The following is a 26,170-nucleotide window of genomic DNA, read 5'->3' on the forward strand; positions in this document are numbered from 1 at the left end:
GCGCCAGTGGACACGGCATACCACACCTTGTACAAGTGTGCTACGTGGGGGCTCCAGAGGCACATCCTTGCGGTGACTATGGGCGGAGACCTCTCGCTACCGAGCGTGGCGTTGATAACGCTAATGTGCTGGTCAGAGATGCGCTCCTTCTGCGAAAGTGTCATGTCGCAGAAGGGAGCCGCGGTGCGGGAGCGGGAAGAGAATTCCGCTGCGGACTCGCTCCGCAGAAGACGACCGGGGAGGAGGAAAGGCGCACCGACAGCCAGGGCGTCACAGTAACATGCGTAAGCGATCCCGTGGCGTCCGCCGAAGGCGGTTTTTTAGTGAGTAAACCCGGCGTACTTTTGTGGCGTCCAGGTCTCCGGGGATCCCACACACCCCCCTACTTTCCATCACGTGGGGGAAAAGTGTAATGCATTTTTCCGCTTGAAAAATAAATAATAATTATGCATTTAAAAAAAATATTTTAAAAGTTTTTAAAACAAGAATTAATGTATTCATGGTTCAAAACTATGTTACGAGTACCTTAGATCCTGAAAATATCAGAAAATTGGTAAATAGTAAGAAATATTAATGTTACTAAATGTCTACGATATATAAAAGTAAATCGTATTTGATATACGTCACCGAAATTATGTCACCTTGGTAATTTGCAACATTAACTTAATATCTCCACGAAAATGAGTTGGTACCATCTGACAACCAACTTTACCATCACGTGCGTTCATTGGTCAAAACAAATAGCACACGCTTCAGCTTCCTATTACATAGTTCCGTCACATTTCATAATGTCACTACCACAGATTACAGGAAAGAGAAAGGAAATATGTAACATATAAATATACATATACATATACAAAAATATAAAATCACTTATTTAAGAAAGTACATATATTTAAAAGAAAACTTAATGTGTATTAAGTCTAACATATATAACGGTCAGACAAACATTAAAACAGTATATGTTTCATATTGTAAGGAAACAGGAAATTCGGAGATTCAAACAAATAATTAGGTCTGAACATTAATATAATGTTTAAAAATTAGATCTGTTTACAAAATAACGATTCATTGAGTAGCGTACGTGATTCATGATTCAGTCGCATGATATATCCAGGCTCATACTGGAAGCTGACGCTAATGATTGTTTCTTGAACGGCCAATTTTATTGACCGCCTAAGGAGATTTGTTCGAGATAGAAGGACTTCCGATGGCGTGTACAAAGAAAACCACGCTAGATTTAACTTTTAAAGATGTCCAGGGTCTAGAGGCTACATATATAAATATATTCCACACAATTATAACTACATATTACATATATTAAACTGGAAATATCGTACTACATAATATTATACTGGTGGTAGTGTTTAATTTGACCATCATCAAGTAAGTGTAATGGTTATATATTGAATAAAAGAATTTGATTTTAAGTTTGAGTTTAATGATATGTAATTATGTCGTTTAGGTTTTATAATATATTATACTAAAAAATCCTTTTTTTTTCACTTAAAAAAATTTAATATTGAAAATTTGATATGTGTGCAATTAGATACGCCCAAAATACCAAAATTTACTTTATTTATGTATAATTTATAATGATTTTTATATTTATAGCATTGATCATATCTTTATGTTATGACATAAAAATATGTGCAATACGTGTCAGATGAAATAACTTTGAAGTCAATATTTATCCTTAGGATACGCGAGGCATGCAAACAATTAGACAAAAATGAAAACATACAATTTCGCTTTTTGATGCACCGATACTGTTTAAAATATTATAAACGTTGTGTAATTTGAAACGTATTTTCCTCGAGTCTTTATATATATTTTATACACGTCCATACACAAATACCTAACATAATTGAAAACTTTAAAAATATAACAGATCTGAAAATAAAAGCCTGACATAGGATAGTTGACAGTGATAATCTTGAGTGCATTTAGAGTTGGTAGCTAAGTTCTAATGAAATATTATTCATTTATTACTTCATGTTCGGGAAACAAGTAGCGTGTTTCGAAAATCATTCATTCACAAATCTTACTCACTTGTAATAAGTAATAGGTATATTTATCTCTATTCATTTCCTTATTACGTAATGCATATAAAATATCATAAACAATTTACTTGCTCTAGTCTCTTTATGTTAGTAAAATAATTAAATATTACTTATACTAAACGACGTTATTAAGGTGACGTTACATTTATATACAAAGTTCTTATATTAGTGACTGTATATTATAGTCAGAAAAAACTTATAGGTATATATAAAATATACACATAAACAAATTTTTAAAAATCATTGTCGCAAAAAACAAGTATATTAGCTAAAGAAAACAAGATAACATCACAGATTTACGTGAATGCGAAGTTAGTAAGTGCAAGTTCATTATCATTATCGAATGGGACGGCGAACCAGGAAAGAAAGATTTCAAACGTGGGACGAACAGTCTTACATGCTTTTCGACTTCATAATTGAATAATCCATTGACTTTCTTGGTACCATTTGGGGATCGATACTGCGACCTTTGGATCTTTTATACCATAAGCTAGTCACTAAACAAACGAGGCAATCAAGTAATCACTCAAGTAATCAATGATAGAGTAATTACTCCTGGTGTAATTATTATATAACGTATCATGTTTTGATGAAATATATATGTCAAATAAAATAACAAATTTGAAATATTGTTTATTTTATATTGTTTATATAAAATATTAGTTGTTTGTTATATTTATTATAACTGGGATAAGGTGTTATTTGTTTGATTAGCTGATCTATCGATTGAAGGAATTAAACATTAGAGATTCATGTTAAAGTAATCCGAAATAGATATTATAACTATAAAACATACAAACCACTTAATAAGACCCTTTCTCGAAGTTTGATATAACAGTGACGGTCAGTGAACATCACAATTATAATTATCCAGTGTTTTTATTTTACTGAGACTCATTTCCATAAGACTGCAAGCAGTGTAGCGTGGCGCGGACGCACTAGTGCTGGCCAACACTAGTGACGACATTGTGTTTTTTTAATATATCGATAAAATTGTCATTTTTCTCTATCGGGATTGATTTGAATTTTTTGAATACTTCGTTCAATTCGATTGCAAATACCTTTACTGTATTCAAATCCACGTTTCAGATACTATAAATATTACTAAGATTTTCCGAAGTTTGCACGGACCGTATTAGCTCTCCCATTCTTAGAAAATTTTAAAAATGTATATATCTAATAATAAGTTTTCATACAAAAAATATGTTATCGATAGTAATTGGTACGTACCAAAAAGTAATTAGGTACACTAACGTTTTTTTTCGTGACATAAAATTACCATACGAATTGAATTTTTATCGAAATACGTTTCGATAGGGATGTACAAATAAAAACATTTCGATGTGATTAATCACCTGCGCGCATCACTATAGCGCACACCTTCCGTTGTCAGTCCTACGTGCTGAGCGCATGCGCGCGACCGTCTTGTTTTTCACCCGTTTCGCGCTCAAACGAAAATTAAATTTATATGGCAGTGGTGACTCGGCCGTTTGGTGTTGTGACCAGTGCGAGAGCCAACAGTCGGCAGGGGAGAACTTCTCAAAATGGCTGGGTAATATCTCGCTAATTGTATTTAACAAGGTCAAAACACGAAGTATTTATTGTAAGGAAACAACACGTAACGATCTTTCAATACCATCTTAGACTTTAAATTGTTTGACTATTGTTTGGATTTTTTGCCATATAGGTAAGAATATTCATTTGTTGTTAGGGTCATATGTTTTGTGTTATTAAAAATACATATTTAAATTATTATATAGGCTTCCTATTTTGTGCGTAAAGTAGAGACGTCGATTGCCTTTTTTTAACCAACACAGCCCTGAAATATAACACTATAAATATTCTTAGTGCATGTTGTTATGTGGTGTTTTACGACAATTGCTTTGAGTTAAGTAGATTGATGTTATATTTCGTTTTTACCTTTTGAATTACATGTTAATAATTAATTGAACACAATTTTATGTTACAAATAATCGCGAGTAGAAAGTTTAAAGAACAATTTATATAATTTTAAAAGTATGTATGTAGAACAGAACCATGTTTTGAAAGAGTGCACTAGTTCAGTGGTAAGAGTTGTTAATCGTAAGTTCGAATTATGTTTATTAAATACATATATGAAAACGAAGTTGAATGGAGCTACTAAAATTTACCTTAGTTACCAGAAACAGTGTAATTGTTAACAATAACTTCAAAATAATTAATAGCATTTCGTATTATATTATCTGTATTTACATTTGAATAAAAACGTATTGATAAGAATCACAGTACCTATTTAATTTTATTAAAATTGTTTAAATTTATCAAAGAACGTAAATAACCTTCCACTATAATTAATTATGAATAGACAATTGTATTATTACGTAATTTATTTATTGTAATCTACTAATTGCTACAAAATGAGTATTTATACAAAAAAACACATTCAAAGGATAATTTAGGTAAGTTAACAAATTCACTTAACAGTGATGGTTAGTAATAAATAAAGTGTTACACTAAATGAATTTTAATCCTTCTTTTGTATAAGGATCATGAACAATAATTAAAAGTTTCTTGATTGAACTTCAAATTTTCGCATCACCCAATAACTAAATTACTGTTGTAATATTTAAAAATACAAGAACCCACACGGTATATAAAATATTCTGTTTTAATGAGATATAAGTGTTCTTTAAATTGTTTCATTTTTAGTTTAATGAAAAATGAACGACTTTGAACCACATAATCATTTGAATCTTTAATACTAAACAATATTAAAAATAATAAGGTCAGACGCGTTTAAAAAAGTTTTTAATACCTAATCTAGTTACGCGTGAAGAAATTTGCCGTCCGAGAGCAAAATTATACAACTTTTCACCTTTATGAAATAAAAAGAGAAAAAAATGTTGTAATGAGATTAAAAAGTCACAACCTGTTACGGGTGCACTAACAAACAAAGGCCACATTTCCTCTTAAAGAGAATTGAGCTTATTCCACGATGCTTCAATCCCGCGGCAGAAATTCTATCGTCACTATCGTATAAGATCGATATGAATTATAGAATCTATTAGAGCATATGAAAACTCAGTGTGACTCACCCAGGAATTAATCCGTTATCTCCTGCAACCTTAAATGCCATCCTGGGATTGCGGGTTATGAGTCTCCAACACGATAGGAAAGAATTCAGGCGCAGGGCCAACCGATTTACGTGCTTTCCGAGAAACAGTGTACATGCTTTTAACTTCCAGACTTTGGACTGTAGGAATTTGAGGGAAACGTTTCTTCTATAGAAAAACGCAATATCTGCATCGGCTCGACTTGGGGTTTGAACCCATTATCTAGAATAATATCAAACCTAGATATATATAATGTTGATTAAAATAGTTATATTTAATATAGATATATAGATCAATCAGGCACTCATCGATATTGTATATTCATTATTTGGTTGTACATGATCGTACCCTATGCTGTTAGATTACACGTATTGGATGAAACCTATAAAACCATTAAGTAAAATGATTTTTGTGTGTAGCTGATGACGATATTAATAATAAATGATAGATGATTAACCTCATCTTGCACTATTACTTGATATCTTATTGCAAATTTAATTATGTCATAATTATCTAACTATATAAAAAAAGCTCTTTCAATTCAAACATTTTTTTAAGATCAAATTAAGACAGTTAACCGTAATAGAAATTAAGAGTAATCAGCGAATTGATGAGAGGGAAACGTCGGACACGCGATGATAGCTCATTGCAACGATTAACACTCACTCTTGATATCTTAAATGATAATGAGAAAATGACATAACGATGATTTTATTGAGTTTAGAAGTATTTTAAAAATAATCAAACTATCTTGGCAATTTTACATTTATTTATACACCTGTATGTGTATGAGTGCGTGTGTATTTTTAAGCGTATGTCAGTGTTTTCCAGTATTTATTTTCATTATAATTATTATTATTCATATATGAAAAAATATAATTTTTCCTTTATCTGGAATGAATAACAGCTAGTGATACATTGCGTGTCTTAAAAGGTATTCTTGATCACAGTCTAGTATTAACCTGTCATGCTCCGATTAATTCTATTTTTCCCATATACGTACATTTTTTTAATATTTAATTTACTTTCATAAGCGAGTAAACTTACTTTGAGATAAACAATATCAAGATTAATATCAATAACAAAATATTACAGAACTATTACGTTATAAAGATATGGTAGTTCAAACTTCACATTTTCATTTGCGTTGGTTTAATTTGATATGCGTTAACTGATTGTATATAGGACTGAAGTTTGTCTGGGTAGGTACCACGCAAACATAATTCAAGCTACTATAAAATTTAATTCTGTGTTATTGTGTTGAAGTTTCGATTAATCTTAAATAACCTATCAATGTCTATGAATGATTGTAAGTACTTACTACATAATTATTATGGAGTGGGTAACTTGACGGATCAGAGAGTCCAGTACTAGCACAGAAAATTTCGGAGAAATACTTCGTGTTTATAATTCATTTCGCGATAAGGCGATCGTGATTACACCTGGATGTATCAATTGTTGCCATGTATATATGTATGTAGGTACTTAACATCAAACAACAAACAAACAATTTTAATGAAGAATTATCATGTTTTTACTTTAAACGGAACATTTTGTACGGCTTTCTTTTTACCCTATGCGTATAAATGAGGCCGATATTCTGACGAAATTTTTAACATTTAATTTTTTTAAACAGTCGAGATGGCCCAGTGGTTAGATCGCGTGCATCTTAACCGATGATTGTGTGTTCAAACCCAGGCAAGCACCGCTGTTTCATGTGCTTAATTTGTCTTTATAATTCATCTCGTGCTCAGCGGTGAAGGAAAACATCGCGAAGAAACCTGCATGTGACAAATTTCATAGTAATTCTGCCACATGTGTATTCCACCAACCCGCATTGGAACAGCGTGGTGGAATATGTTCCACACCTTCTCCTCAAAGGTAGAGGAGGCCTTTAGCGCAGCACTGAGAATATGCAGGCTGTTGTTGTTGTTGTTGATGTTAAATTGAATTGACTTCAATCGCATTTTCTTTAAAAAGTACTATGATTAGTATTGCTAAGTATTGTGTCAAGTTAAAACGTCATCTACAATAAAAGGGTGAAATCGTGATCCATTGCGTGCTCGTGAAAGAATTCTTCACGTTTCATTCAACCAGCTACTGACATGTTACGTTCCAATCCCTATCATTAAAGATGTCTCCTCATACAACGATACATATAGAGAAATATAACTATTTAAATCAACATTATTATAGATTCAGTGAATTGATATCAACATTAGAAAACTATATAATATTTATATGGTATAAAACAAATTCTAAAATTAGTCAAGGCTTCAACTATAATTCTTCAATTTAGGGAGGTTTATTTTTAACAACTATATCATAAAAGTTACAAAGTACTCTTAAAATTTACCCAGTTACACTATACATAAAATATATTTTTTTGGATTTTATTGCATAGGTAAATAAATGTAAGATCATTTTATAATATGATTATATAAATATAATCTATATTACAATTTACGATCTACGCTCTGAAAATTTAAAATACTTTGACAAAACATCAAAAGCTAATTAAATCATATTAAAATTATTAAATACCGTAATATAAAAACAAGACATCCTTCGATAAGAACGCTAATTAGGAGTTTCGTAAAATAACAAACTTAATGAACAATCCAATTAATTCTAACGAAGACTCTGAACACCTAAGTTACTGAAAGTTAATATTTTATTAACTTAGTACCAATCAAGCGAAAAAATGCAAATATATTTGATTCTGCCAAGAGAAAAGAAGTGTGTGCTTTACGTTGTACCTGTTTGAGCCTGCGCATGTGTGGAGCTGATTATACGAACGTCATTCAACTGTTTGTCGATAAAAAAATTTACTATTTTAAAGCAAAAAAAAAATAATGTAAAAAGTTCGCATATAATCGTGGAGTCCAAAGATAAGACGAATGATAATACATTGGTTTGGTTTTATATCGATCTTTAGACGTATAAAAAGAATATAACTCCTCAGTATTTTTGTACGAAATTTTAAAATATCAAAACGTAACGATGTTGCACAAAGTTTAAATGTCTACATAATATTCAAATGAAACTTCTATTCAGTTATGAAAATATAAATTTTTGCGGTTAATATATAAAACTAAGATTTATGCAAGCGTTGTATTAACGCATGAGGTGTTTTCCTCGGTACTTTTTTGTTCACTTCTTCTGATTTATACATTCGTTAAAATATAGGAAACAAAACTACATTCATTTCAAAACTAAATTAAACGAACGCGTTTTATTCTTTTTTACATAACTTGCGATAATTAGTTTTCCTTGCATGTTTTTTTTTATTATTTTAAGTTATTAATTTTAACTTTCCATTCATCAATAGTGAAAGCGATTTCTAACGTAAAAAATATAAATAAAATTTTAGACGTATAGATCAATAAAGTTCTGGACGCGTGCAAGTTTGCGTATGTATGTGTTTGTGAGATACTCACACATCTTACAGGTTTTTGAGGTCAAATAATGGTATAATATGCAAAATTAACGACTGATAATTTAACTTTCATTAAACTTGAATCAGTTTTTGTAGAAAAAATATTTTTATGATTGTAACAGCTATTTTCAATGATATATAATTGATAGTATGGGCGAATGAAATCGACCAAAACGGTAAAATCTAGACCATTTGTACAAATTCGTATCTATTTGATGCTACATGGGTCATGTTCGCTACGCCTGGCTACTCGGGGGCACACTTGTCTCCATAGTGGGCTATAAAACACTAATTAAATCTCTTCTATATGCGAGAAAAGACCATTACTGACCGCCATTTGCTCCAAATCTGATCTAGTAGAAAACCTACACGTATCGGATTTACGGATCGGAAAGTCTGTCAGATATATTTAACGACCCAAAGTTGTGAACGCGATGGAATAAACTCCAAGTCTTGTACTGAACACAACATGGTTCAGGAGTGCAATGGCGGTGAATTAAACAGTCCATTAGCAATTCAATACACAGATACCGTTATATAATGTGTACTATAAAACTTTCTAGCCGATTAATATAATTGATATTAATAGATTAATATCCATCCCTGATGATATCTCATCATCATTACAGCATCATAATCATTATAAATATCATTATAGATGATTAATGTTACGTTAATGACAATAATGTATATTATGTCATAAAACGATCAAGATACGATCATTGAAACATGAATTTAATATACGATATAAACTGATACTTGGCGAAAGTAATTGAATAGTATAACAGACTGTGATAGCATTTATTGCGAATGATTCAGTACAATTTTCCATTTTTCTTTTGTCATGTTTTTTTTTTTTCCTTTCAATATGAGGAGTGTAAACAGCTCACCGTATATACGAACATAAAATAGAAGTCACCTATTAAGATCTACAAACGTCATTACAAAAAAAAACAAGCTGACATCATATTCAAGTAATAATATGGTATTGTCTAACTCGCATTGAAGAGAAAAGTATTCAACCAAATCGTCTTACCAAATGATATACGGTGCTAAATGTAAACGTTAAATACTCCTGTATTTTTCCTCTGTACCTTTTTAAAAGATAAATAAAAAACTGAATGAATGATGGTACCTTCACTTAATTGTAAATTGACGATTCAAAAGCGCTTTTAAAAGCCTACTTGAATAAAGTTTATTTTGATTTTTATTCTTGAATTATTTTGAGAAAAACAACCGTGACCGATATTTCTCGTTAATTAGCAAACTAAATTGGCAGTGGGCTGATCAACGAATGTGTTGAAGGGCTGTTGAAGCTAAGGCGTTGTAAGTAATAGTACTCACTTCGATTTTATTCGGGTTTAAATATATATAAAAATAAAGTAGGGGACAACATACGAAAGGCGTAGTCTTATTAGCTGAATGATGATAATATATAATAATGAGCAAAGAACATTATTATTTTTCTGCGGGTTTATCAATGACGGTTATAAAATTACAAAGGAAGTGAAAAAGACACTTATAGAATATCTTACACACAATGACAAATTAGATAATACATCTTTTCAATAACAAAAATGATTAAGTTATTTTTTTTTATTTTCGCTTGGTGGAAATTTGAACGATGAATGAGACGATGTAACTACAAGGAACATAAAGTCTTAGTTCCCAAGTTTGGTGGCGCATTGATGGTGTAAAGAATGGTTACCATTAATTCAAAGCGAACATCTATGAACATTGGGCAGAGGTGACCATTACATACAACAACAACAACAGCCTGTAAATTCCCACTGCTGGGATAAAGGCCTCCTCTCCCTTTGAGGAGAAGGTTTGGAACATATTCCACCGCGCTGTTCCAATGCGGGTCGGTGGAATACACATGTGGCAGAATTTCTATGAAATTTGTCACATGCAGGTTTCCTCACGATGTTTTCCTTCAACGCTGAGCACGAGATCAATTATAAAAACAAATTAAGCACATGAATCAGCGGTGCTTGCCTGGGTTTGAACCCGCAATCATCGGTTAAGGTGCACGCGTTCTAACCACTGGGCCATCTCGACTCAATTATTATTATATCATTACATACTAGTTGGCTCAATCGTCTAACCTGTATTATCAAAAAATGTTGATAATTCAAACAACTGTTTAATATATTGTAGATTCTGAGTGAATATATGTATATTCTCTTATAGGTTATTTGAAGTAAAAGGGAACAACAATTTAAGTTCTTTGAATTTAATGTTATCTGACCTTTTATAACACATGATATGTACTTAAATATGTATGTTTTAATTAATAAAACTATAATAAAAGTTTCTAAATAATCCCTAGTTGGTAATCTTCTTTTATGTTCGAATTTTTATATAAGACGTTTTGATCGTTTTATATAAAAATTTCACCAATTGAATGCCATTTTTATTTAGCTGTACTATAAAGTAGAGCTATTCATAGTAACGCACCATGTAGGTCTAATTAAACTTAAATTAGTAGACAAATAACCTAAAAATTACGAAATCAAATCACTACCGCATTAAAGTAAGCTAAAGTAAGTTACGTTCAAGTAAAATAACGCACACTTTTGAATTTTAATTAAATTTATAGAATTTTTAATTAAATTTATTCGAAGTAAAGTCTGACAAGATATTTCATATCTCTTTTTCATTACCAATATTATGATATTAATAGAGAGATATAAAAATGAAAAAAATAAAACATACATCTATCACTTTTGTGAAAAAGGATAAAAGTAAAAAAAAGTTATTTATGAAGTCAGAACAATGCAGAAAACATTACCACTTTTTAAGGAAAAGTGTTTTTCGATTTTTTATCTATCATCTTAAACTATACAGCGTGGTGAAGAACGAACAAAATACTGATCTAAAAATATTTTTGAAACCAAATACAATACTGAACTCTGTATTTGTTTTGAAATGAATCAGATCCATTTAAATTGTATTATATATATAAGCATAGATAAATTGAAAAGTTAGCGGTCAGCTCTAATAGAGTTTATCAAAGCTCTAGTATAAAGGATTATTTCACCGTATTTCGTTGGGACAATGCTAAAACAATTGTATAGTGACAATGGCCGTGAAATTCCAAAGGTCTTTGCCCCTCGTATTGGGAAATAACAAGTACATGAGAATAGACATGGTTTTGAACAAAAGCAGATTGGCGGATTTTTTTAAAAAATAGAACAATAGTGGAATATCTAAAAAAAACCGTTTTATCTGCCGTTTTTTATTATTATTTTAATTACTCGTTTCATCGTAATACAACAAATGATTCAACTCGATTCTAATCTTCAATAACTTCAAAGAACAAATTTCGATAAATTTAGACCAATTACACGCAATAATTATGCCTAAGAAACTTTGATATTTAAATGAAATTGATAATTTTCTCCAACGAAATTCTATTTTAGGATCAAAAATCAGATCTTATTTCATCGTCAATAACAAAATGAATATGAAGTAGAACTGTTTTACAGCAATAATAATCGTAAATTTATCTTGAAGGAATTTATTATTTTTTTATAATTCGAAATTCAAATTTTAAATCGTAACATCAACATGTCATGTCAAGCTGCATAAATACCAAGAAATAGGTGCTTGTTGAACATAAAACAAATGTTTGTTTTTCATTCATGCACTAAACGCCGTATGTTTGCTTGGTTAAGGCTCCAACATGGTAAAAGTTGTCATAACATTCTCAACTACAGTGATAATACAAAACCGATTTGGAATGACATACATTTTCTTACTTTAAACTAAAAAAATATATGTGTGTATGAATGTATGGAATTCTTGTTTGGGTATTACGTATGCGAATTTGTTCAGTTCATTTGTTTATATTGTTTGTACTTTAACTTCGAAATATTTTTCTATTAACACTAACGCTTGTTACTGTTTCTAACTTTACTTGTTGTTTTTTTTTTGCCTTTTTTAAAATCAGTACGCCGGTTAATAAATATATTCAATTGTTAATTGAATATATTTATACGTAATCTAAAGTAATCTGTCTTTATCGAGGCAATCATTATTTATGTTTAAAAAAAATATTATTACATAATACTTTCCAAGTCTGAATGTAACTATATTACGGACTATTAAACTAAGCACACTTTAGATAATATCCGGAACACTTTTAAATTTTATGACATATTACGTCATAACTTAATTCTCTAAACGATTTAAACATACATAAGCGTGGACACTTAAACATTACTCAGTTTTAGTAGCAGTCTCATAAGCGTTTAGGTGTAATAAACCTATTTAAAAGATAAAAGTAAAAGGGCTTTTGTCAGCTTAATTAAATATAAAATTAAAACATATTAAAAGTTTTGCTACTTTTGCGAAATGAAATATACCAGTGTATCAAATGTTTAATAATGTTTAATTTTCATTGTGCATTCCATAGAAAGCACAGACAAAAATATTTTTAAAACTGCATATTTGACTAATATAATTAATATATTCGGTATACGGTACCCATGCAGTGAATATTACAGTTTAGCTGCATTGAGTTAAATCTCGATTTACTACAATTAAATTCCATGACGAACTAAATACGGTTATTGATTTTATTGTCTACATCTCAGTAGCCCTCCTAAGTTAGATATAAGGCAGAGTAACGTTCTCGTGTCTTGTTAAGCGAGCAAAGTTACCACTGAGTCTGATATATCTGCGGTCGTATCGTATTGACAGCCCATCGAACTATAAAGCAATACAGAGCATATCGTTGTCTATGCACATACTTCCGCACACACTCACTGAGGAAGTCCCCACTATAACGTCTACTACGCCAACTGCGTAGTAGACATTATGGAATATGAATTAACGTAGTTGTGAAACTCTTTTAGTATCAGATTATCGTAGTGGCAAATTGGAATGGTTAAATCAATTTTGACAGGAATTTCACTACCAGGGAGCTGATGTAATAAGGAGAAACTCAAGTTACTTTTATTTCAGGATTATTTATAATCATAAAGTCCCTTATCAATGCTCTAATACTGTCTAGTACCGTGCGCAGTCGTCGCCTATGTCGCCATTCCGTTGCTACGTCGGGTGCCTCCTACCAATGACATACTATGACAGAAGCAGCTTATTTAGAATTAATAAGTTAGAGTAAAATCTAAAAGTTATTAGTTAAATTCAAGCGAGTCTGTAGTTGCATATTTAATTACATGTATGCATGTGCCCATGCATACATATTATAATTATTTATAAATAAACTAATATCGTGCCTCTCGGAAACGGCTTATTCAAGAAACAAAGGGTAACTTAACTTTAAAGTTATCAATTTAGAATATTTAATACAAAGCAAAAATCATACAAAAAAATATGATAATTAGACACTCGAAATGATTTAAGTGTGTAATTACAGCATCCTTTTGTGAGAGACTATACAAATTATTGTGATTTACGGCGAAGCAAAGACAAAACACACCCAAATTAACATTTCATATTACAATCTGTTATTACAAACTTGACTTTAAAATATTTTTAATTTGAATAATAATGAAGGCTAATTAGGTGATTGTATTCTTCACTTACGAGTTACGTTAATATGTTAAATAATCAGACGTATGTTATGACTGCGGTTGTAAGGACAACAAATGCTTTTATAAATATATATAATTATAAATACTTTAATATTTAAAATAAAGATATTATAATATAAAATGTAGTCAAAATGTATATTTGTAAACCTTAATTTATCTTGCAGGAGGTAGTTTTTAAATATAAAGTAATAAGTACGTTTACTTTTTGGTGATCTTTCAGCTTATATCAAGACATGATATGGCAGACAGATAAAAATGTTACAACTTTAAACAACTCTATTCAGAAACGTTCCAAATTCAAAATAGCGATTAGATAACGCCGTTCTGTTAACTGCCACTTTTTTGCACTATTGCTCCAAGGTCCAAATGCTGCAATTGCAAACGTCACTACTGTATAATTTGGAACAGAGGAAGAATCAGTTGCGCTATTCTTTTTCCTCATTTTCCGTCGCGGCAACTGATATCATGAAAATAATTAGTAATAAGTATTTGCTATTATGAAACGAACTAACTGTTTAACTAGTTATAGTAGAATCCAGTAAATACTAAGCCGACTCAAGGGCAAATACTTAACAGATATATTTATATATATCTTGCTCATTTAAACAATGTACAGCACGTACTTTAGAAAAATTATGCAAATAGCGTTATTAGTAATAGATTGCTACATAAATGATCTTGCTTTTTCATTAAACGCGAACGGCTTATCTGATATTGGCACTAAAGTCGTAATAAATTAAAGTTATATCAGTGTTGATAAAAATTAAAAGTTATACGTCTAATATCTGATCTATTCATTTATTTTATTCGCTACTTATTTGAAGGTCTTACATCAAATTTCCTATTGCATTTTTGGTATAATACTACTACCAAGCCGGTTTTAATGCACAAAAGACATAAAATCTACTGTATTGTTGTATATGGCTCTGTGTAAACCCGTCTTGTTAGGTACAACCCACCCAACATATATTCTACCGCCAAACAACAACACTCAGTATTGTTGTGTTCTGGTTTGAAGGGCGATAGAGCTAGTGTAGCTACAAGTACAACGACAATAACATCTAAGTTCCAGTCCGCCTGCCAATATCGTTAAAATTTATATTTTAAGTCCATACTGTTGTTGTAATGTTTTCTTGTATTAACAATTGTATATTGTGTACAGTTGCATTGGCAGATTATTATCTGCTCTCTACACATAACACAATGGTCAGAGGCCAAAAGTAACTACTATGTTCAATTCTTTTGATTGTTATTTACTTTTATACTGTTAATAAAAGAATAAAGTAAATTTTAAAGGATCATAGAATATCTGATAACATTAACAACAACAACAACAGCCTGTACATTCCCACTGCTGGGCTAAAGGCATCCTCTCCCTTTGAGGAGAAAGTTTGGAACATATTCCACCACGATGTTACAATGCGGGTTGGTGGAATACACATGTGGCAGAATTTCTATGAATTTTTAATTATAAATTTGTCACATGCAGGTTTCCTCACGATGTTTTCCTTCACAGCTGAGCACGAGATGAGTTATAAAGACAAATTAAGCACATGAATCAGCGGTGCTTGTCTGGATTTGAACCCGCAATCATCGGTTAAGATGCACGCGTTCTAACCACTGGGCCATCTCCACTCGATTATATTAAATGACGTCATAATTTATACGGAAATGTTTGTCGAAAACTTTATTTATTTAAATTATTATCATAGTTATCTTTGTGTTACATACCGTTTACCGCCTGTGTGTGTAAAAAAATATACACATAAAAATGTGATGGTCAAAGGACACTCGATATATATTATGAAACATCGAGTACGACTGTTGTTTAAAACAAACCAATAAATGAATATGAATTTAGGTAAATAATAAAAAAGAATTATAGCACGTTAAAAAGGAACATTTTACTTTCCTACTACATGACAAGTAAATTTATTACAAATTAACGGTCAATTACCTTTGATAACTATCTTAAGTCTAGATTTAGCACACGCGTGTATATTAATCACACTTTATTTACTTTTTCTTAACTTACATAATTTAAAACTAATATTGTCTTGTAAAATAAATTGATTTATTGTTATTGCTTTATATGTTTTAAATTATTAATACTTTTTTAGCTGCTCCATTCACTCTTGATACGTAGTATTGAAAGACAATGCGAATTATTGCGTGACGCAGTGGTAAATTAAACGTGTTCATTTTAAAATTAAATAATAAATAATTACGAACAATTTCCTCTTTAAGTTTATTTAGCGTTTTATTCTTAGTAATGAAAATTATTTAAATCATTATTACAGACTGTGCCTTTCAGTGTCATTCAATTTTATTTTTATTTTGAAACGTGTCGGCGTGGGTTGTTTCCAAATCTATACTAATTTAATCTCCCGAGGCGTGGGAAGTACTATTCGTAATATAGGAATTTGTAGTATACAAATAATTAATGATTATTTTGTACTGTATGATAATAAAATATTTTCTTTCAGACAGTCAGACGGGCACTGGACGTGATTAAAACTCAAATATGCACAATAGCTTTATCATTTACACTATTCAATACCATTCGACTACCAAGAGAAGCATTCAAATATGGAGACATACCTTACCTGGTCATCTACTCGTTCTGGTTGCTGGCGGTCGCTCTGCCAACAACACTGCTGCAGTTGGCGATGGGACAGCTCAGTCAACAAGATCCTATTGGTGTATGGCGAGCGGTTCCAATATTAAGAGGTACTGTCACTATATGTTTTTATACTATTTATAAATGTAAAGTATTTGCATTAATCTTATAAGATAGTATGATGTAAACCAAGATGACTAACTAGTACGAATGCGTCCAAATTAACCGATGGTGGCGGGTTCGAACCAAAGCAAGCATAACTGAATTTCCGTATGCTTAATTTGAGTTTACAAATAATTACCCTGCGAATGTGTGATCAGAAGCATCATGAGGAAATTGACATCCATCACTAACCGGCACTGGAGCAGAATTATGGAATTAGCGTCGAAACTTCTTCTCAGAGGACTCAGGTTTACTCTACCTGCCTTGACCTGAGTCCAGCACTGAGACATTTAGATTACATACATATATAATTGTTACTAACTAACATGAATTATTATTTATTAAGTATTCTTAAAATTTGAAGAAGAGTAACTACTGAGTTTCTTGCCGGTTCTTCTCGGTAGAATCTACTTTCCGAACCGATGGTAGCTTCACTTAATGTAGTTGTTTAGTGTTCAAAAGTTCAAAAGTAAGTAAAAGTCTACTCGAATAAAGTATCTGTTGATTTTGATTAGATTTAGAGACTTTTATTCTCGTAGTGTTAATTTAACTTGATTGGACTTAGTAATCTGACTATAAGGTTGGAAAGATATGTCACGATAAATCAATAATATCTATATGACAGGGAGCCGGCAAGATTGTTTGGTTTGGGGTCACCATTTTCGTCATACATATTCACGAAATAATACGAAAAATCGATGGCTGGACTATCGCATATTGATTTTTACACAATTTTATAGGCCGCGAATTTTTTTTTTATATGACAAGCAGCAATTGACCTCACTAGCCACTCATAAGTGACTACAATCAAAGTATTTAATTATCTGACGCTGCGACACATATTATGTTTTTTAATAATATAGATATTTCATATCTGTATCAGGTAAATTTCCTTATTATTTAAGAAAAACATAAATATTAAAACTGAAATTGATCCTAATCGCATGAGTAAGAAGTGCTCACCCGTAAAATATATTTTGTTGCTTATCCAACGTTCGGCTGTTACTGACAAAATTATCAATACCATAGTGCGATTCGAAGCGTATTTAACAATAAGGCTCTGAGCAGAACGTTGAAATTGGAAATTTCTTTGACCCTACATTGTGTACACATTATTATTAAATGTTCATTTTTGAAACTTTACATGTTTTCGTTGTAGGAGTTGGTCACTTGAAGATTTTAACTTCATTCCTATGCTGTGTTTACAGTATGGTATATGTTGCCTTATCTGCAGCTTACATGATATGGATTGGAAAGGGTTCCTTTCCCTTAAAGGATTGCACAAAACTCCACATAACACCGGTAAGAATAATAATAAAACAAAATGTAAAAATGACAGATTTATTACCTTTTTTTATTTCAATACATACATGTCTGTATTAATTATAAAAAAGGTAAAATTTATTTGATTTTATCTAAGAGGTAATCTCTGGGACTAATGATCTAATTTTTAACTTTTTTTTTAATTTAAATCATTCCTTTTCTTAATAATTAAATTACATCCGTGCACAGCCAGGACTGGTCGCTAGTTATTCTGTAAAATACTTATTCCCTTTTACTTAAATTTCTTAGCAGTTACCTATCTAATATACGAAATTACATTTTTACTACAGTCTAATTAAAGATGACCCATAAAAGGGAATACGTGTGTAACTCAAAGTTAATTAGTAAGGCCGATAAGTTAAAGTTAAATGAAGATAGAAAAAAATAGTAGTTATTTTAGTAGTAAGAACCAATTTCCAAATAATAATACGATTTGTTATATCTTTTTTCAGAATGGATACGAAAATAAAATGAATGCATCTGAATGTTTTAAGTGAGTTTAATATAATTTTATGTTCATATCAAACTTGTAAAATAAATTAATAATTTGTAATCCAATCAAAAAATATGTCAGCCTTATTAAAAACGAATCGGGTAATAATTATGAAAATGAGGTGAACAATTTATACTTCAATGATTATTTAAAAATTTACCCTAGATTGGAAATTTTTCGTAAACATTTTAAAATTGTTATTTTCACATTGATTTAAAATTTATAACGACACTCCTGATAAATAAAAAAATCACGATAATATCGTTTACTTGTCTATTCACATTTTTAATTCTATTGAATCAAAAAATTAATCGTACAAGAGAATATTCAGCTTGAATATGATTGTCAATTAAAACCTTCGACGGATATAAATAATTGGTAATTGTTATAAAAATATATCACATTAACAATTTCAGCTCGACGTTTTTGGCGCCATTCACTGAACAACCACAGTATCTCGGCGTAATGGCGATTTTAATATTCGTTTTATGGTTCTTTGTACCCATTATGTAAGTATTAATTTCACTATTACACCATTTTCATAAACAGTAGCTGGCAATGTACTGTGTATTATCATTTTAATGTTTATAATTAGTGTCACTCGTGAAACTGGTTCACGGTTCTGGTATTTAAAACAAACGACGGTGTCATTGAGGATATATGTCTATGTACTTAAGATATCCTCAAGTATTTTTACACTTCTTTATCAATGAAATAATTACACTGATGTCGATTCCTGACACTCAACACTAACGGAATAAGTTTTAAGAGCCGGAATTCGTTCTAATTTTCTCTAAACAACCTCGTTTTGGCACAAATTCATATTTAGTAGCAATTACGTTAACGTGTTTTATGCTTTACTTTCGAATATAATTATTTCAAATTCACTGATTGGTACTTTTAATTAAGATTATTTAGATCAAGATTGTATTTATAAACATAACGGAATGGGTACATGTGGAGAGTGACTTTTTCGGTCCAATTTACCGCAAATTTTGCTGCTAATAGGCAGACCCTCTCTAAATTGCTTCATTAACTATTTCGGACAAAAGACTTAATCGACACACTCATTTTGATGTCCGCTTCACGATTAAGACTAATTGGCTTCATTATTAGGTCAAAATGCTTCGTTTTTATAAAAATATTGTTTGGCTATAAATAAATTTTATCTTTTAAATTCAATTTATTAATAGCCAAACAATAATTAAATTTTTACTTTTACGTTTACTTTTGTTTACATATCAATATTACATATAAGTAAGCCTCAAAAAGTTAAAAAATACTGCATGCTTTACTTTCATAAAGACAACTACAAACTTATATAGTCCCGATATATAAGCAACCCAACCAATTATGTATATGAATAATATTATTTTTATTAAAACCAATTTTTATTTTATGAATCATAACGTTTAAAATTGTTCCCCGTTTCAGGTTGTTTCGGCTCCGAAAAACTTTGAAAATGTCGCTTGTAATTTTGACGCCCCTCATCATAATTATTGCCATAGCACTGAGTGCATTTTTGTCAGATAGTCACGTTTTGACATCAATGCTAGAATCATGCGAACATTGGATGCCGTTGTCACAGCCGTACATTTGGCACAGCACGCTGGTGCAAGCGTTATTGTCGACACATATTGTCAGCGGTTATCTGGTTAGTGCTGGCGGAACTATATACAGACAATCTGATGTCAGATGGTGAGGTTTTTACATTATATATTTTAATTTATTATAATTATATTTTATTAGAATTTTTGTTTAAAGATTTTTTTCATATATATTTAAGACGTATAATTATCATTTACAAATTAAAATCTTATTGAAATGGTCATTCTTTGATAGAAAAACTAAAAAGATATCCTGAGTAATTTATTTTTTCTCTGTTCAAAATACTCAATTTGCTTGCTTCTATATACGTAACCAATCAAAAATATAATATAAGGTTTGTCTACATTGTTTAAAAATTATAATTAAGTTTTTTTCGCATTTACAGGACATCGACGTTTGTAACCATTACTAATTTATTGTCAGGATGGCTGTCTGTTTTCATGTGGCAGTCAATAGGTAGTGAAGGTAACAAGGATAGTAGTTTTATAGCAATATTAGTTTTAATATATCAGTCTTCCGTATCAGAGAAGAGATCAAAGGAATGGCCGCTATTGGCATTCGGAATCGTATTAATATCAGGCATAATTACTGTGGTAAGTACTTCTTAAGACGTCTTATATTGCTTCATAATTTATTTATTTGACTATCTGTATAGCTAGTAAAAAAATGTACCCACAACCGTGTAAGGCCATAAAATAATGTACAGTGATAGTAATCATTGCCAAATTAGTCATTACAAAGAATTCTATTAATAGGAAACAAACATAACTACAAATTTGAAAAAGTAAATGAGATTTTATTTAAAGCTATTTGATAACAATACGAAACAAAAATTCAGCAAAAGCTCTAAAATTATTACAAGCTAAGTAAGCAGAAAACAATTTTTTTCCACAATTTATTTAGCTTGAGTTAGGTTAAAATATAATTCTAGATAAACAGTATTCATGAGAATATTTTGTGCCAGCTGCAACCGTACTCGGTTACCTTATTAAAATTTGCATATAATCTGAATTTCCTGCCAACTCAATTACTATCCAATTTTATACGATTGAAATAAAATCATCTTCTTTAGGGACTCACAACATTGTGAATAAGGTTTCTTATGAATTGTTTATATCTAATTTTAATAATATCGTCATGCTACAGTACGTCAATACAATTTAAGCAATTACAAGTCAATTATGTCAATCTTATATAATATGTTGTTTCTAATTTCAGCTAACACTTCTATTCCCAATATACGATAAATTACATCGTGTTGCTGGTGACCACTGGCGAATATTTGCATGTGCCTCGTCAGCACTTGGTACAGCCCTCACTGTATCTGTATTAGCACAAGGTATTGACGTGGCAGCTATGCTGGATGAGCTGGTTGTGCCAGTTCTAGCTGTATTTACAACTGTAGTTGAAATCGTGGGATTTGTTTTTATTTATGGTGAGATATATTTCATATCGTTTAAAGGCTCCGAACAACAAAAACAACAAATTCAATTTTCTTCTACTTTTTTGACGGCAGATAAGATAATGTTAAAGTAAAATGTGTAATTGTATCCATAAACTAGAAACCCCTCGTATTTTTACCAAAGAATCGGTCCAATGATCTTCACGAAGTAATTTAATAAGTTGTGCTAATTGAATTAAAGCCTATCGTAGTTAACCATTGGGGTCAGACTAAATTAACAATTGTAATCAATTTATATACGCGCTGATGTTTTAACAAGGACTCTACGTGACATTGAGTTTGACTTGATTTTGTAATATTCTCAAAATATATTCTAACCAACTGTCACCTTATTTATTTTTTCTTATCGCCTTTAATTCTATTCTTAAAATAAATGAATGGGAATTGTTGTTTTGTTAATCAATTTATTTATTAAATTTTCAGGTTGGTACTACCTCACAGTAGATATACATTTTATTACTGGATCAAGATTACCAGGTTTTTGGTTAGTGTCGTGGTGGACGATTCCTGTCCTGTTAATGGGTGTAACCGGTTGGTGGTTGAGATCACTTCTGAGGAGTGCATGGGGAGAAGGCCAGACATTATGGCCTTTAGGAATTGTATTTATGGGAATATTAGTAGTCATGGTGGTAATGGCAGCAGTGGCGGTGGCAAAGGAAGAACAATTTAATTTACTTACTGTGAGTCCAATAAGCAGTTTATGTAATTAAATTTGACGTTAAATGTATCAATTTAAAGAGCTGTAATATATTCTGTATTTTATTGTAAAAAGTCATAATTGTAAAACTGGTATAAAGCAGAGCAGCAAAATTAAAACTTATTTTGCTAAATAATTGTGTTGATAATAGGCATGTTTCTTGGCCCATGCTTTAAGTAGTAAATATTGGTGAGCATACTTGATAGTGGCAAGAGACCTGTGAGTTATGAGAGCAAACCAGTTAGTAGTATATACCAAGCTATTCATCGCTATAGAATTAATATTTCGGACATATTGTTAACCAAGATTTAGCTACAAAAAATTCAAAAATCTTTATACTTTGGATACTATTAAAAATATTGTTGTTTATGTTTTCAGAAAATGGCGTCAGCCTTTCGACCCTCGCGCCTTTGGGGACCCGAAGAACCAATGGCGAGATACGTGTGGATGTCTCAAAGATTTTTAAACGAAAATGCTAATTCCGAACATGAATTTCATACTGATACAAAAATGTATAACCATATTATTACGAAATATCACGAGAAAGGCAACGAAATATACAACGAAGACTGGTTACATGCAGCCGATACTTACCAAAGTCAGTCGCCCAAAGCTTTTATTAAGAGTGATCTTATAAGAAATGAAGATACACTTTATAATGATGTAGGTGCAATTTATACTATACCTACAGTTTCAACTAGCAAAAGAAGAAACATAGGAGAGGAACAATATCGTTCTCCAAATATATGCATTGCCAAAGGTGAATTAGGAGGTTCAATAAATTGCAACTGTAACAGGCACTTTCAACTAAATGTTCCTGATTTAAGAAATAACGAAGTATCGACTAGTCTATAGATTAAAATATTGCAAGATCCAAATGTTTTCGTACAACGATTTTAGTGTCTAGTCGACCAACAATATATTGCAATTTTTATATTGTTCTTGTCCACAAAATGCTATTGATAGTTTATAATTTATTAAAGTATTAAAGACATTCCAAATATATTAGTAAGAAATAATAACTATTCAAGTGCTTACAGATTGTTTTGATATTTATTTCCCAGATCTTCAAGCACTTGTAATTTTTATTTAATATGTGAATTAGAACGAACGGCTTATGGTGTGTATTATATGTAACATAGATTAAAAATAAATGATAATAAATAAGAATTTAAAAAAAGAATAGACTTTTTCATATAACTTTGTACAAAGTTATTCAATTGATAGTAAATTATGTTTTTTTTTTAAACTCTATCCTACACCTGTACTGGCAAAACTAGAAAATCCAATCCATATTCAAGAAAGTCTGAAATCATGAAACTCTGGGATATATTCAGAGTTCTGAATATAAGAGAACGTATACAACATTGGGTCAACTTAAATCCATTTCCTAACTTAAATTGCTCCAAACGAACACAGTCGCGTGCGAATGTAAGTAATAAATAAGAAAAGTTCTACAAGTCAGCGTGACGCTAACGCTAAGCGAGTTTCAAATTTTGCTTCGACTTTGATGCAAACAATTACTTATTATTTTGAAAAGGGTCTTGCAGCGAATAACGTTAGGGAAATAAAAGGAGAAAAATTATAATCGTTCACGCAATGAGCAAGCGCTGCGCGGAAAGTGAAAAATGATCAAAGTTTTTAAGATAAATCTTAGGAAATGTCCAAAGTATTACTTGCGAAATCTTTCCTTGTATGTTTTAGGCATCTTAATAATAACTATATAGTAAGAGAATCAAGGTTTATTTAATAAACAAATAGTTTTATGAATCGAAAGGGGATCTGAATACCCAATTATATCCGTGTCCGAAGGATGGAACATTTTAACTATCAATCGATTGCTATCAAGTAAATTACAATCTGCCGATAAAAGTTGCTTCCTCCTGGGATTAATTTCTCCGAGCATCACTGATTCTGATCAACGATGTCCCAGTGAGACAAATTATGTAATTTGTTTTGCGTCGCTTGAGAAAAATGACCATGTCTTGGATGAGAATGAGCAGAACTAAATAGGTATATCGATATTTTATTCAAAAAATAAGTCTTCGTACCCGTTATATATGCATAAAAGAATATTATTACTATTTTATAGTGTCATGTCTTATTTCTGAAAAATATGGAGGGACATTGCTTACGTAACTAACCAATTAAACGATTTATCTCGTTATTAAGAGTGAAAAAAATATCACGATATATCTGCATGTAGTGTTGGGTGAAAATCTGCCTCGTGTAAGTTTTATCAACTAATATTTGAATAGCACAGTAGAAAAGGCTTCAATACATCACCTCAAAAAGATCATCATCATCATTATTTTTTATGATTATCATAGTCAACGAAAAATTATTAAAAATACGAATACCAAGTATAAATACTTTATTCATCGCGGTGACTTAAAAAAACAAAAACAAACAATTTATTTTTTAATCAGAGTAAATATTATATAAGGGAAACGTATTCCTTTTAAATGCACGTAGGGCGAGCGGTAATTTTTCCAGAGAAGTAATGTTTGTTACCTGTTCTTAACATCCTCAACGGCTAGTAATAACCGGTATAAGGCAGCTCGAGGGGCGTCGTAAGTTACGATCGCATTTATCTTTGCCAGGACTCACACCATTTGATTTTGTTCAGGTGTTTACTATAGACTATCTTAAATTTGTTATATTATAAAGAACAATAATAATTTATCGTTGATATAATCCATGCACCTATATGTACCAACTATAATATGTAATTACCGCATTTATTCGGTATTTGAAAAGGCCTTCATTTACATTGGCAATACTATTTCTATAATGAGAAATAAATAGCTATGTTAAATATTTTCAGACTAGAGCTAGGAAATTCTTAACTTGTGATTTTGAAAGCCAATTACAAAGCAAGCGTTTTAAATATGAATTATTGCGAAAGCTCTCAGAACTTAAAATATACAATAAAAATAATACATTACTACAAAACATTTAAACAAAAGGTATATCGTTTCAGTAACCTTTTCATCTGAAAGATTTAAAAGGGTGAAAGAAGCCCAGGGGTGTTTTAACCCTCATCAAATAATTTATATGAGAGATACTTAGTAGGCGGCAAGACGAATTGCGTACTATATAAATAGCCCACTTTCTGTTGCAAAGATTTTATGTTATTTGATAATTTATTAATTCGATCCGGAACGCATACCAAAAACATGGTTACAGTATAAAGTTGAAAGATGCTGTGATTTTTATTAGTATTATATCAACATAACTCGAAACTACTAAGCCGCACATCGCTAACTCAATCATACGAGTTTTATGCCCGTCTGTAAAGGAGGCATAAGGCGTGGGCGATGTGGGCCATCGCCCACGGCCTCGCTGTTCAAAGGGCCTCGCGCTTCACAGTTTTTTATTATATGTATTCCCTTCTTCTAGCGCCACCAGAGGGCCTCGCAAAATGTACCTTGTCCATATTATGTTTAGGTCATGCTCATCCACTGCCCGTCTGGGTAGGTCATATATTCGCATCATCTCGTCGCATATGGACATCATCATATATTCTACTGGTAAACAGCAGTGCTTGGTATTTTTGTGTTTCAGTTTAAAGGGTGAGTGAGCCAGTATACAGGCACAAGGTATAACACATTAGTTCCCAAGGTTGGAGGCGCATTAGCGATGTA

General features: G+C 31.2%; 1 protein-coding gene across 3 annotated transcripts in view; it reads left to right on the top strand.

Annotated features, from left to right (window-relative positions):
- The window catches only part of LOC124531871 (sodium-dependent dopamine transporter-like), a 58,479-nt gene extending 34,919 nt beyond the window's left edge, over positions 1–23,560 (top strand). Inside the window, exons 1-10 of one of the 3 annotated variants that reach the window (XM_047106431.1) lie at positions 3,432–3,615; positions 16,649–16,888; positions 18,100–18,242; positions 18,716–18,756; positions 19,173–19,265; positions 20,191–20,454; positions 20,750–20,957; positions 21,583–21,799; positions 22,250–22,506; positions 22,902–23,560. In XM_047106431.1, coding sequence (XP_046962387.1) covers positions 3,474–3,615; positions 16,649–16,888; positions 18,100–18,242; positions 18,716–18,756; positions 19,173–19,265; positions 20,191–20,454; positions 20,750–20,957; positions 21,583–21,799; positions 22,250–22,506; positions 22,902–23,378 — 2,082 coding nt within the window. In that variant the 5' untranslated portion in view covers positions 3,432–3,473 and the 3' untranslated portion in view covers positions 23,379–23,560. Of the gene's footprint in view, positions 1–3,431; positions 3,616–16,644; positions 16,889–18,099; positions 18,243–18,715; positions 18,757–19,172; positions 19,266–20,190; positions 20,455–20,749; positions 20,958–21,582; positions 21,800–22,249; positions 22,507–22,901 lie in introns of those variants that run through there. The other 2 variants (XM_047106433.1, XM_047106434.1) reach the window with 2 other exon arrangements.
- Positions 23,561–26,170: the final 2,610 nt, after the last annotated feature.

The sequence above is a fragment of the Vanessa cardui genome, chromosome 8, assembly GCF_905220365.1.
Source record: "Vanessa cardui chromosome 8, ilVanCard2.1, whole genome shotgun sequence".
NCBI lineage: Eukaryota > Metazoa > Arthropoda > Insecta > Lepidoptera > Nymphalidae > Vanessa > Vanessa cardui.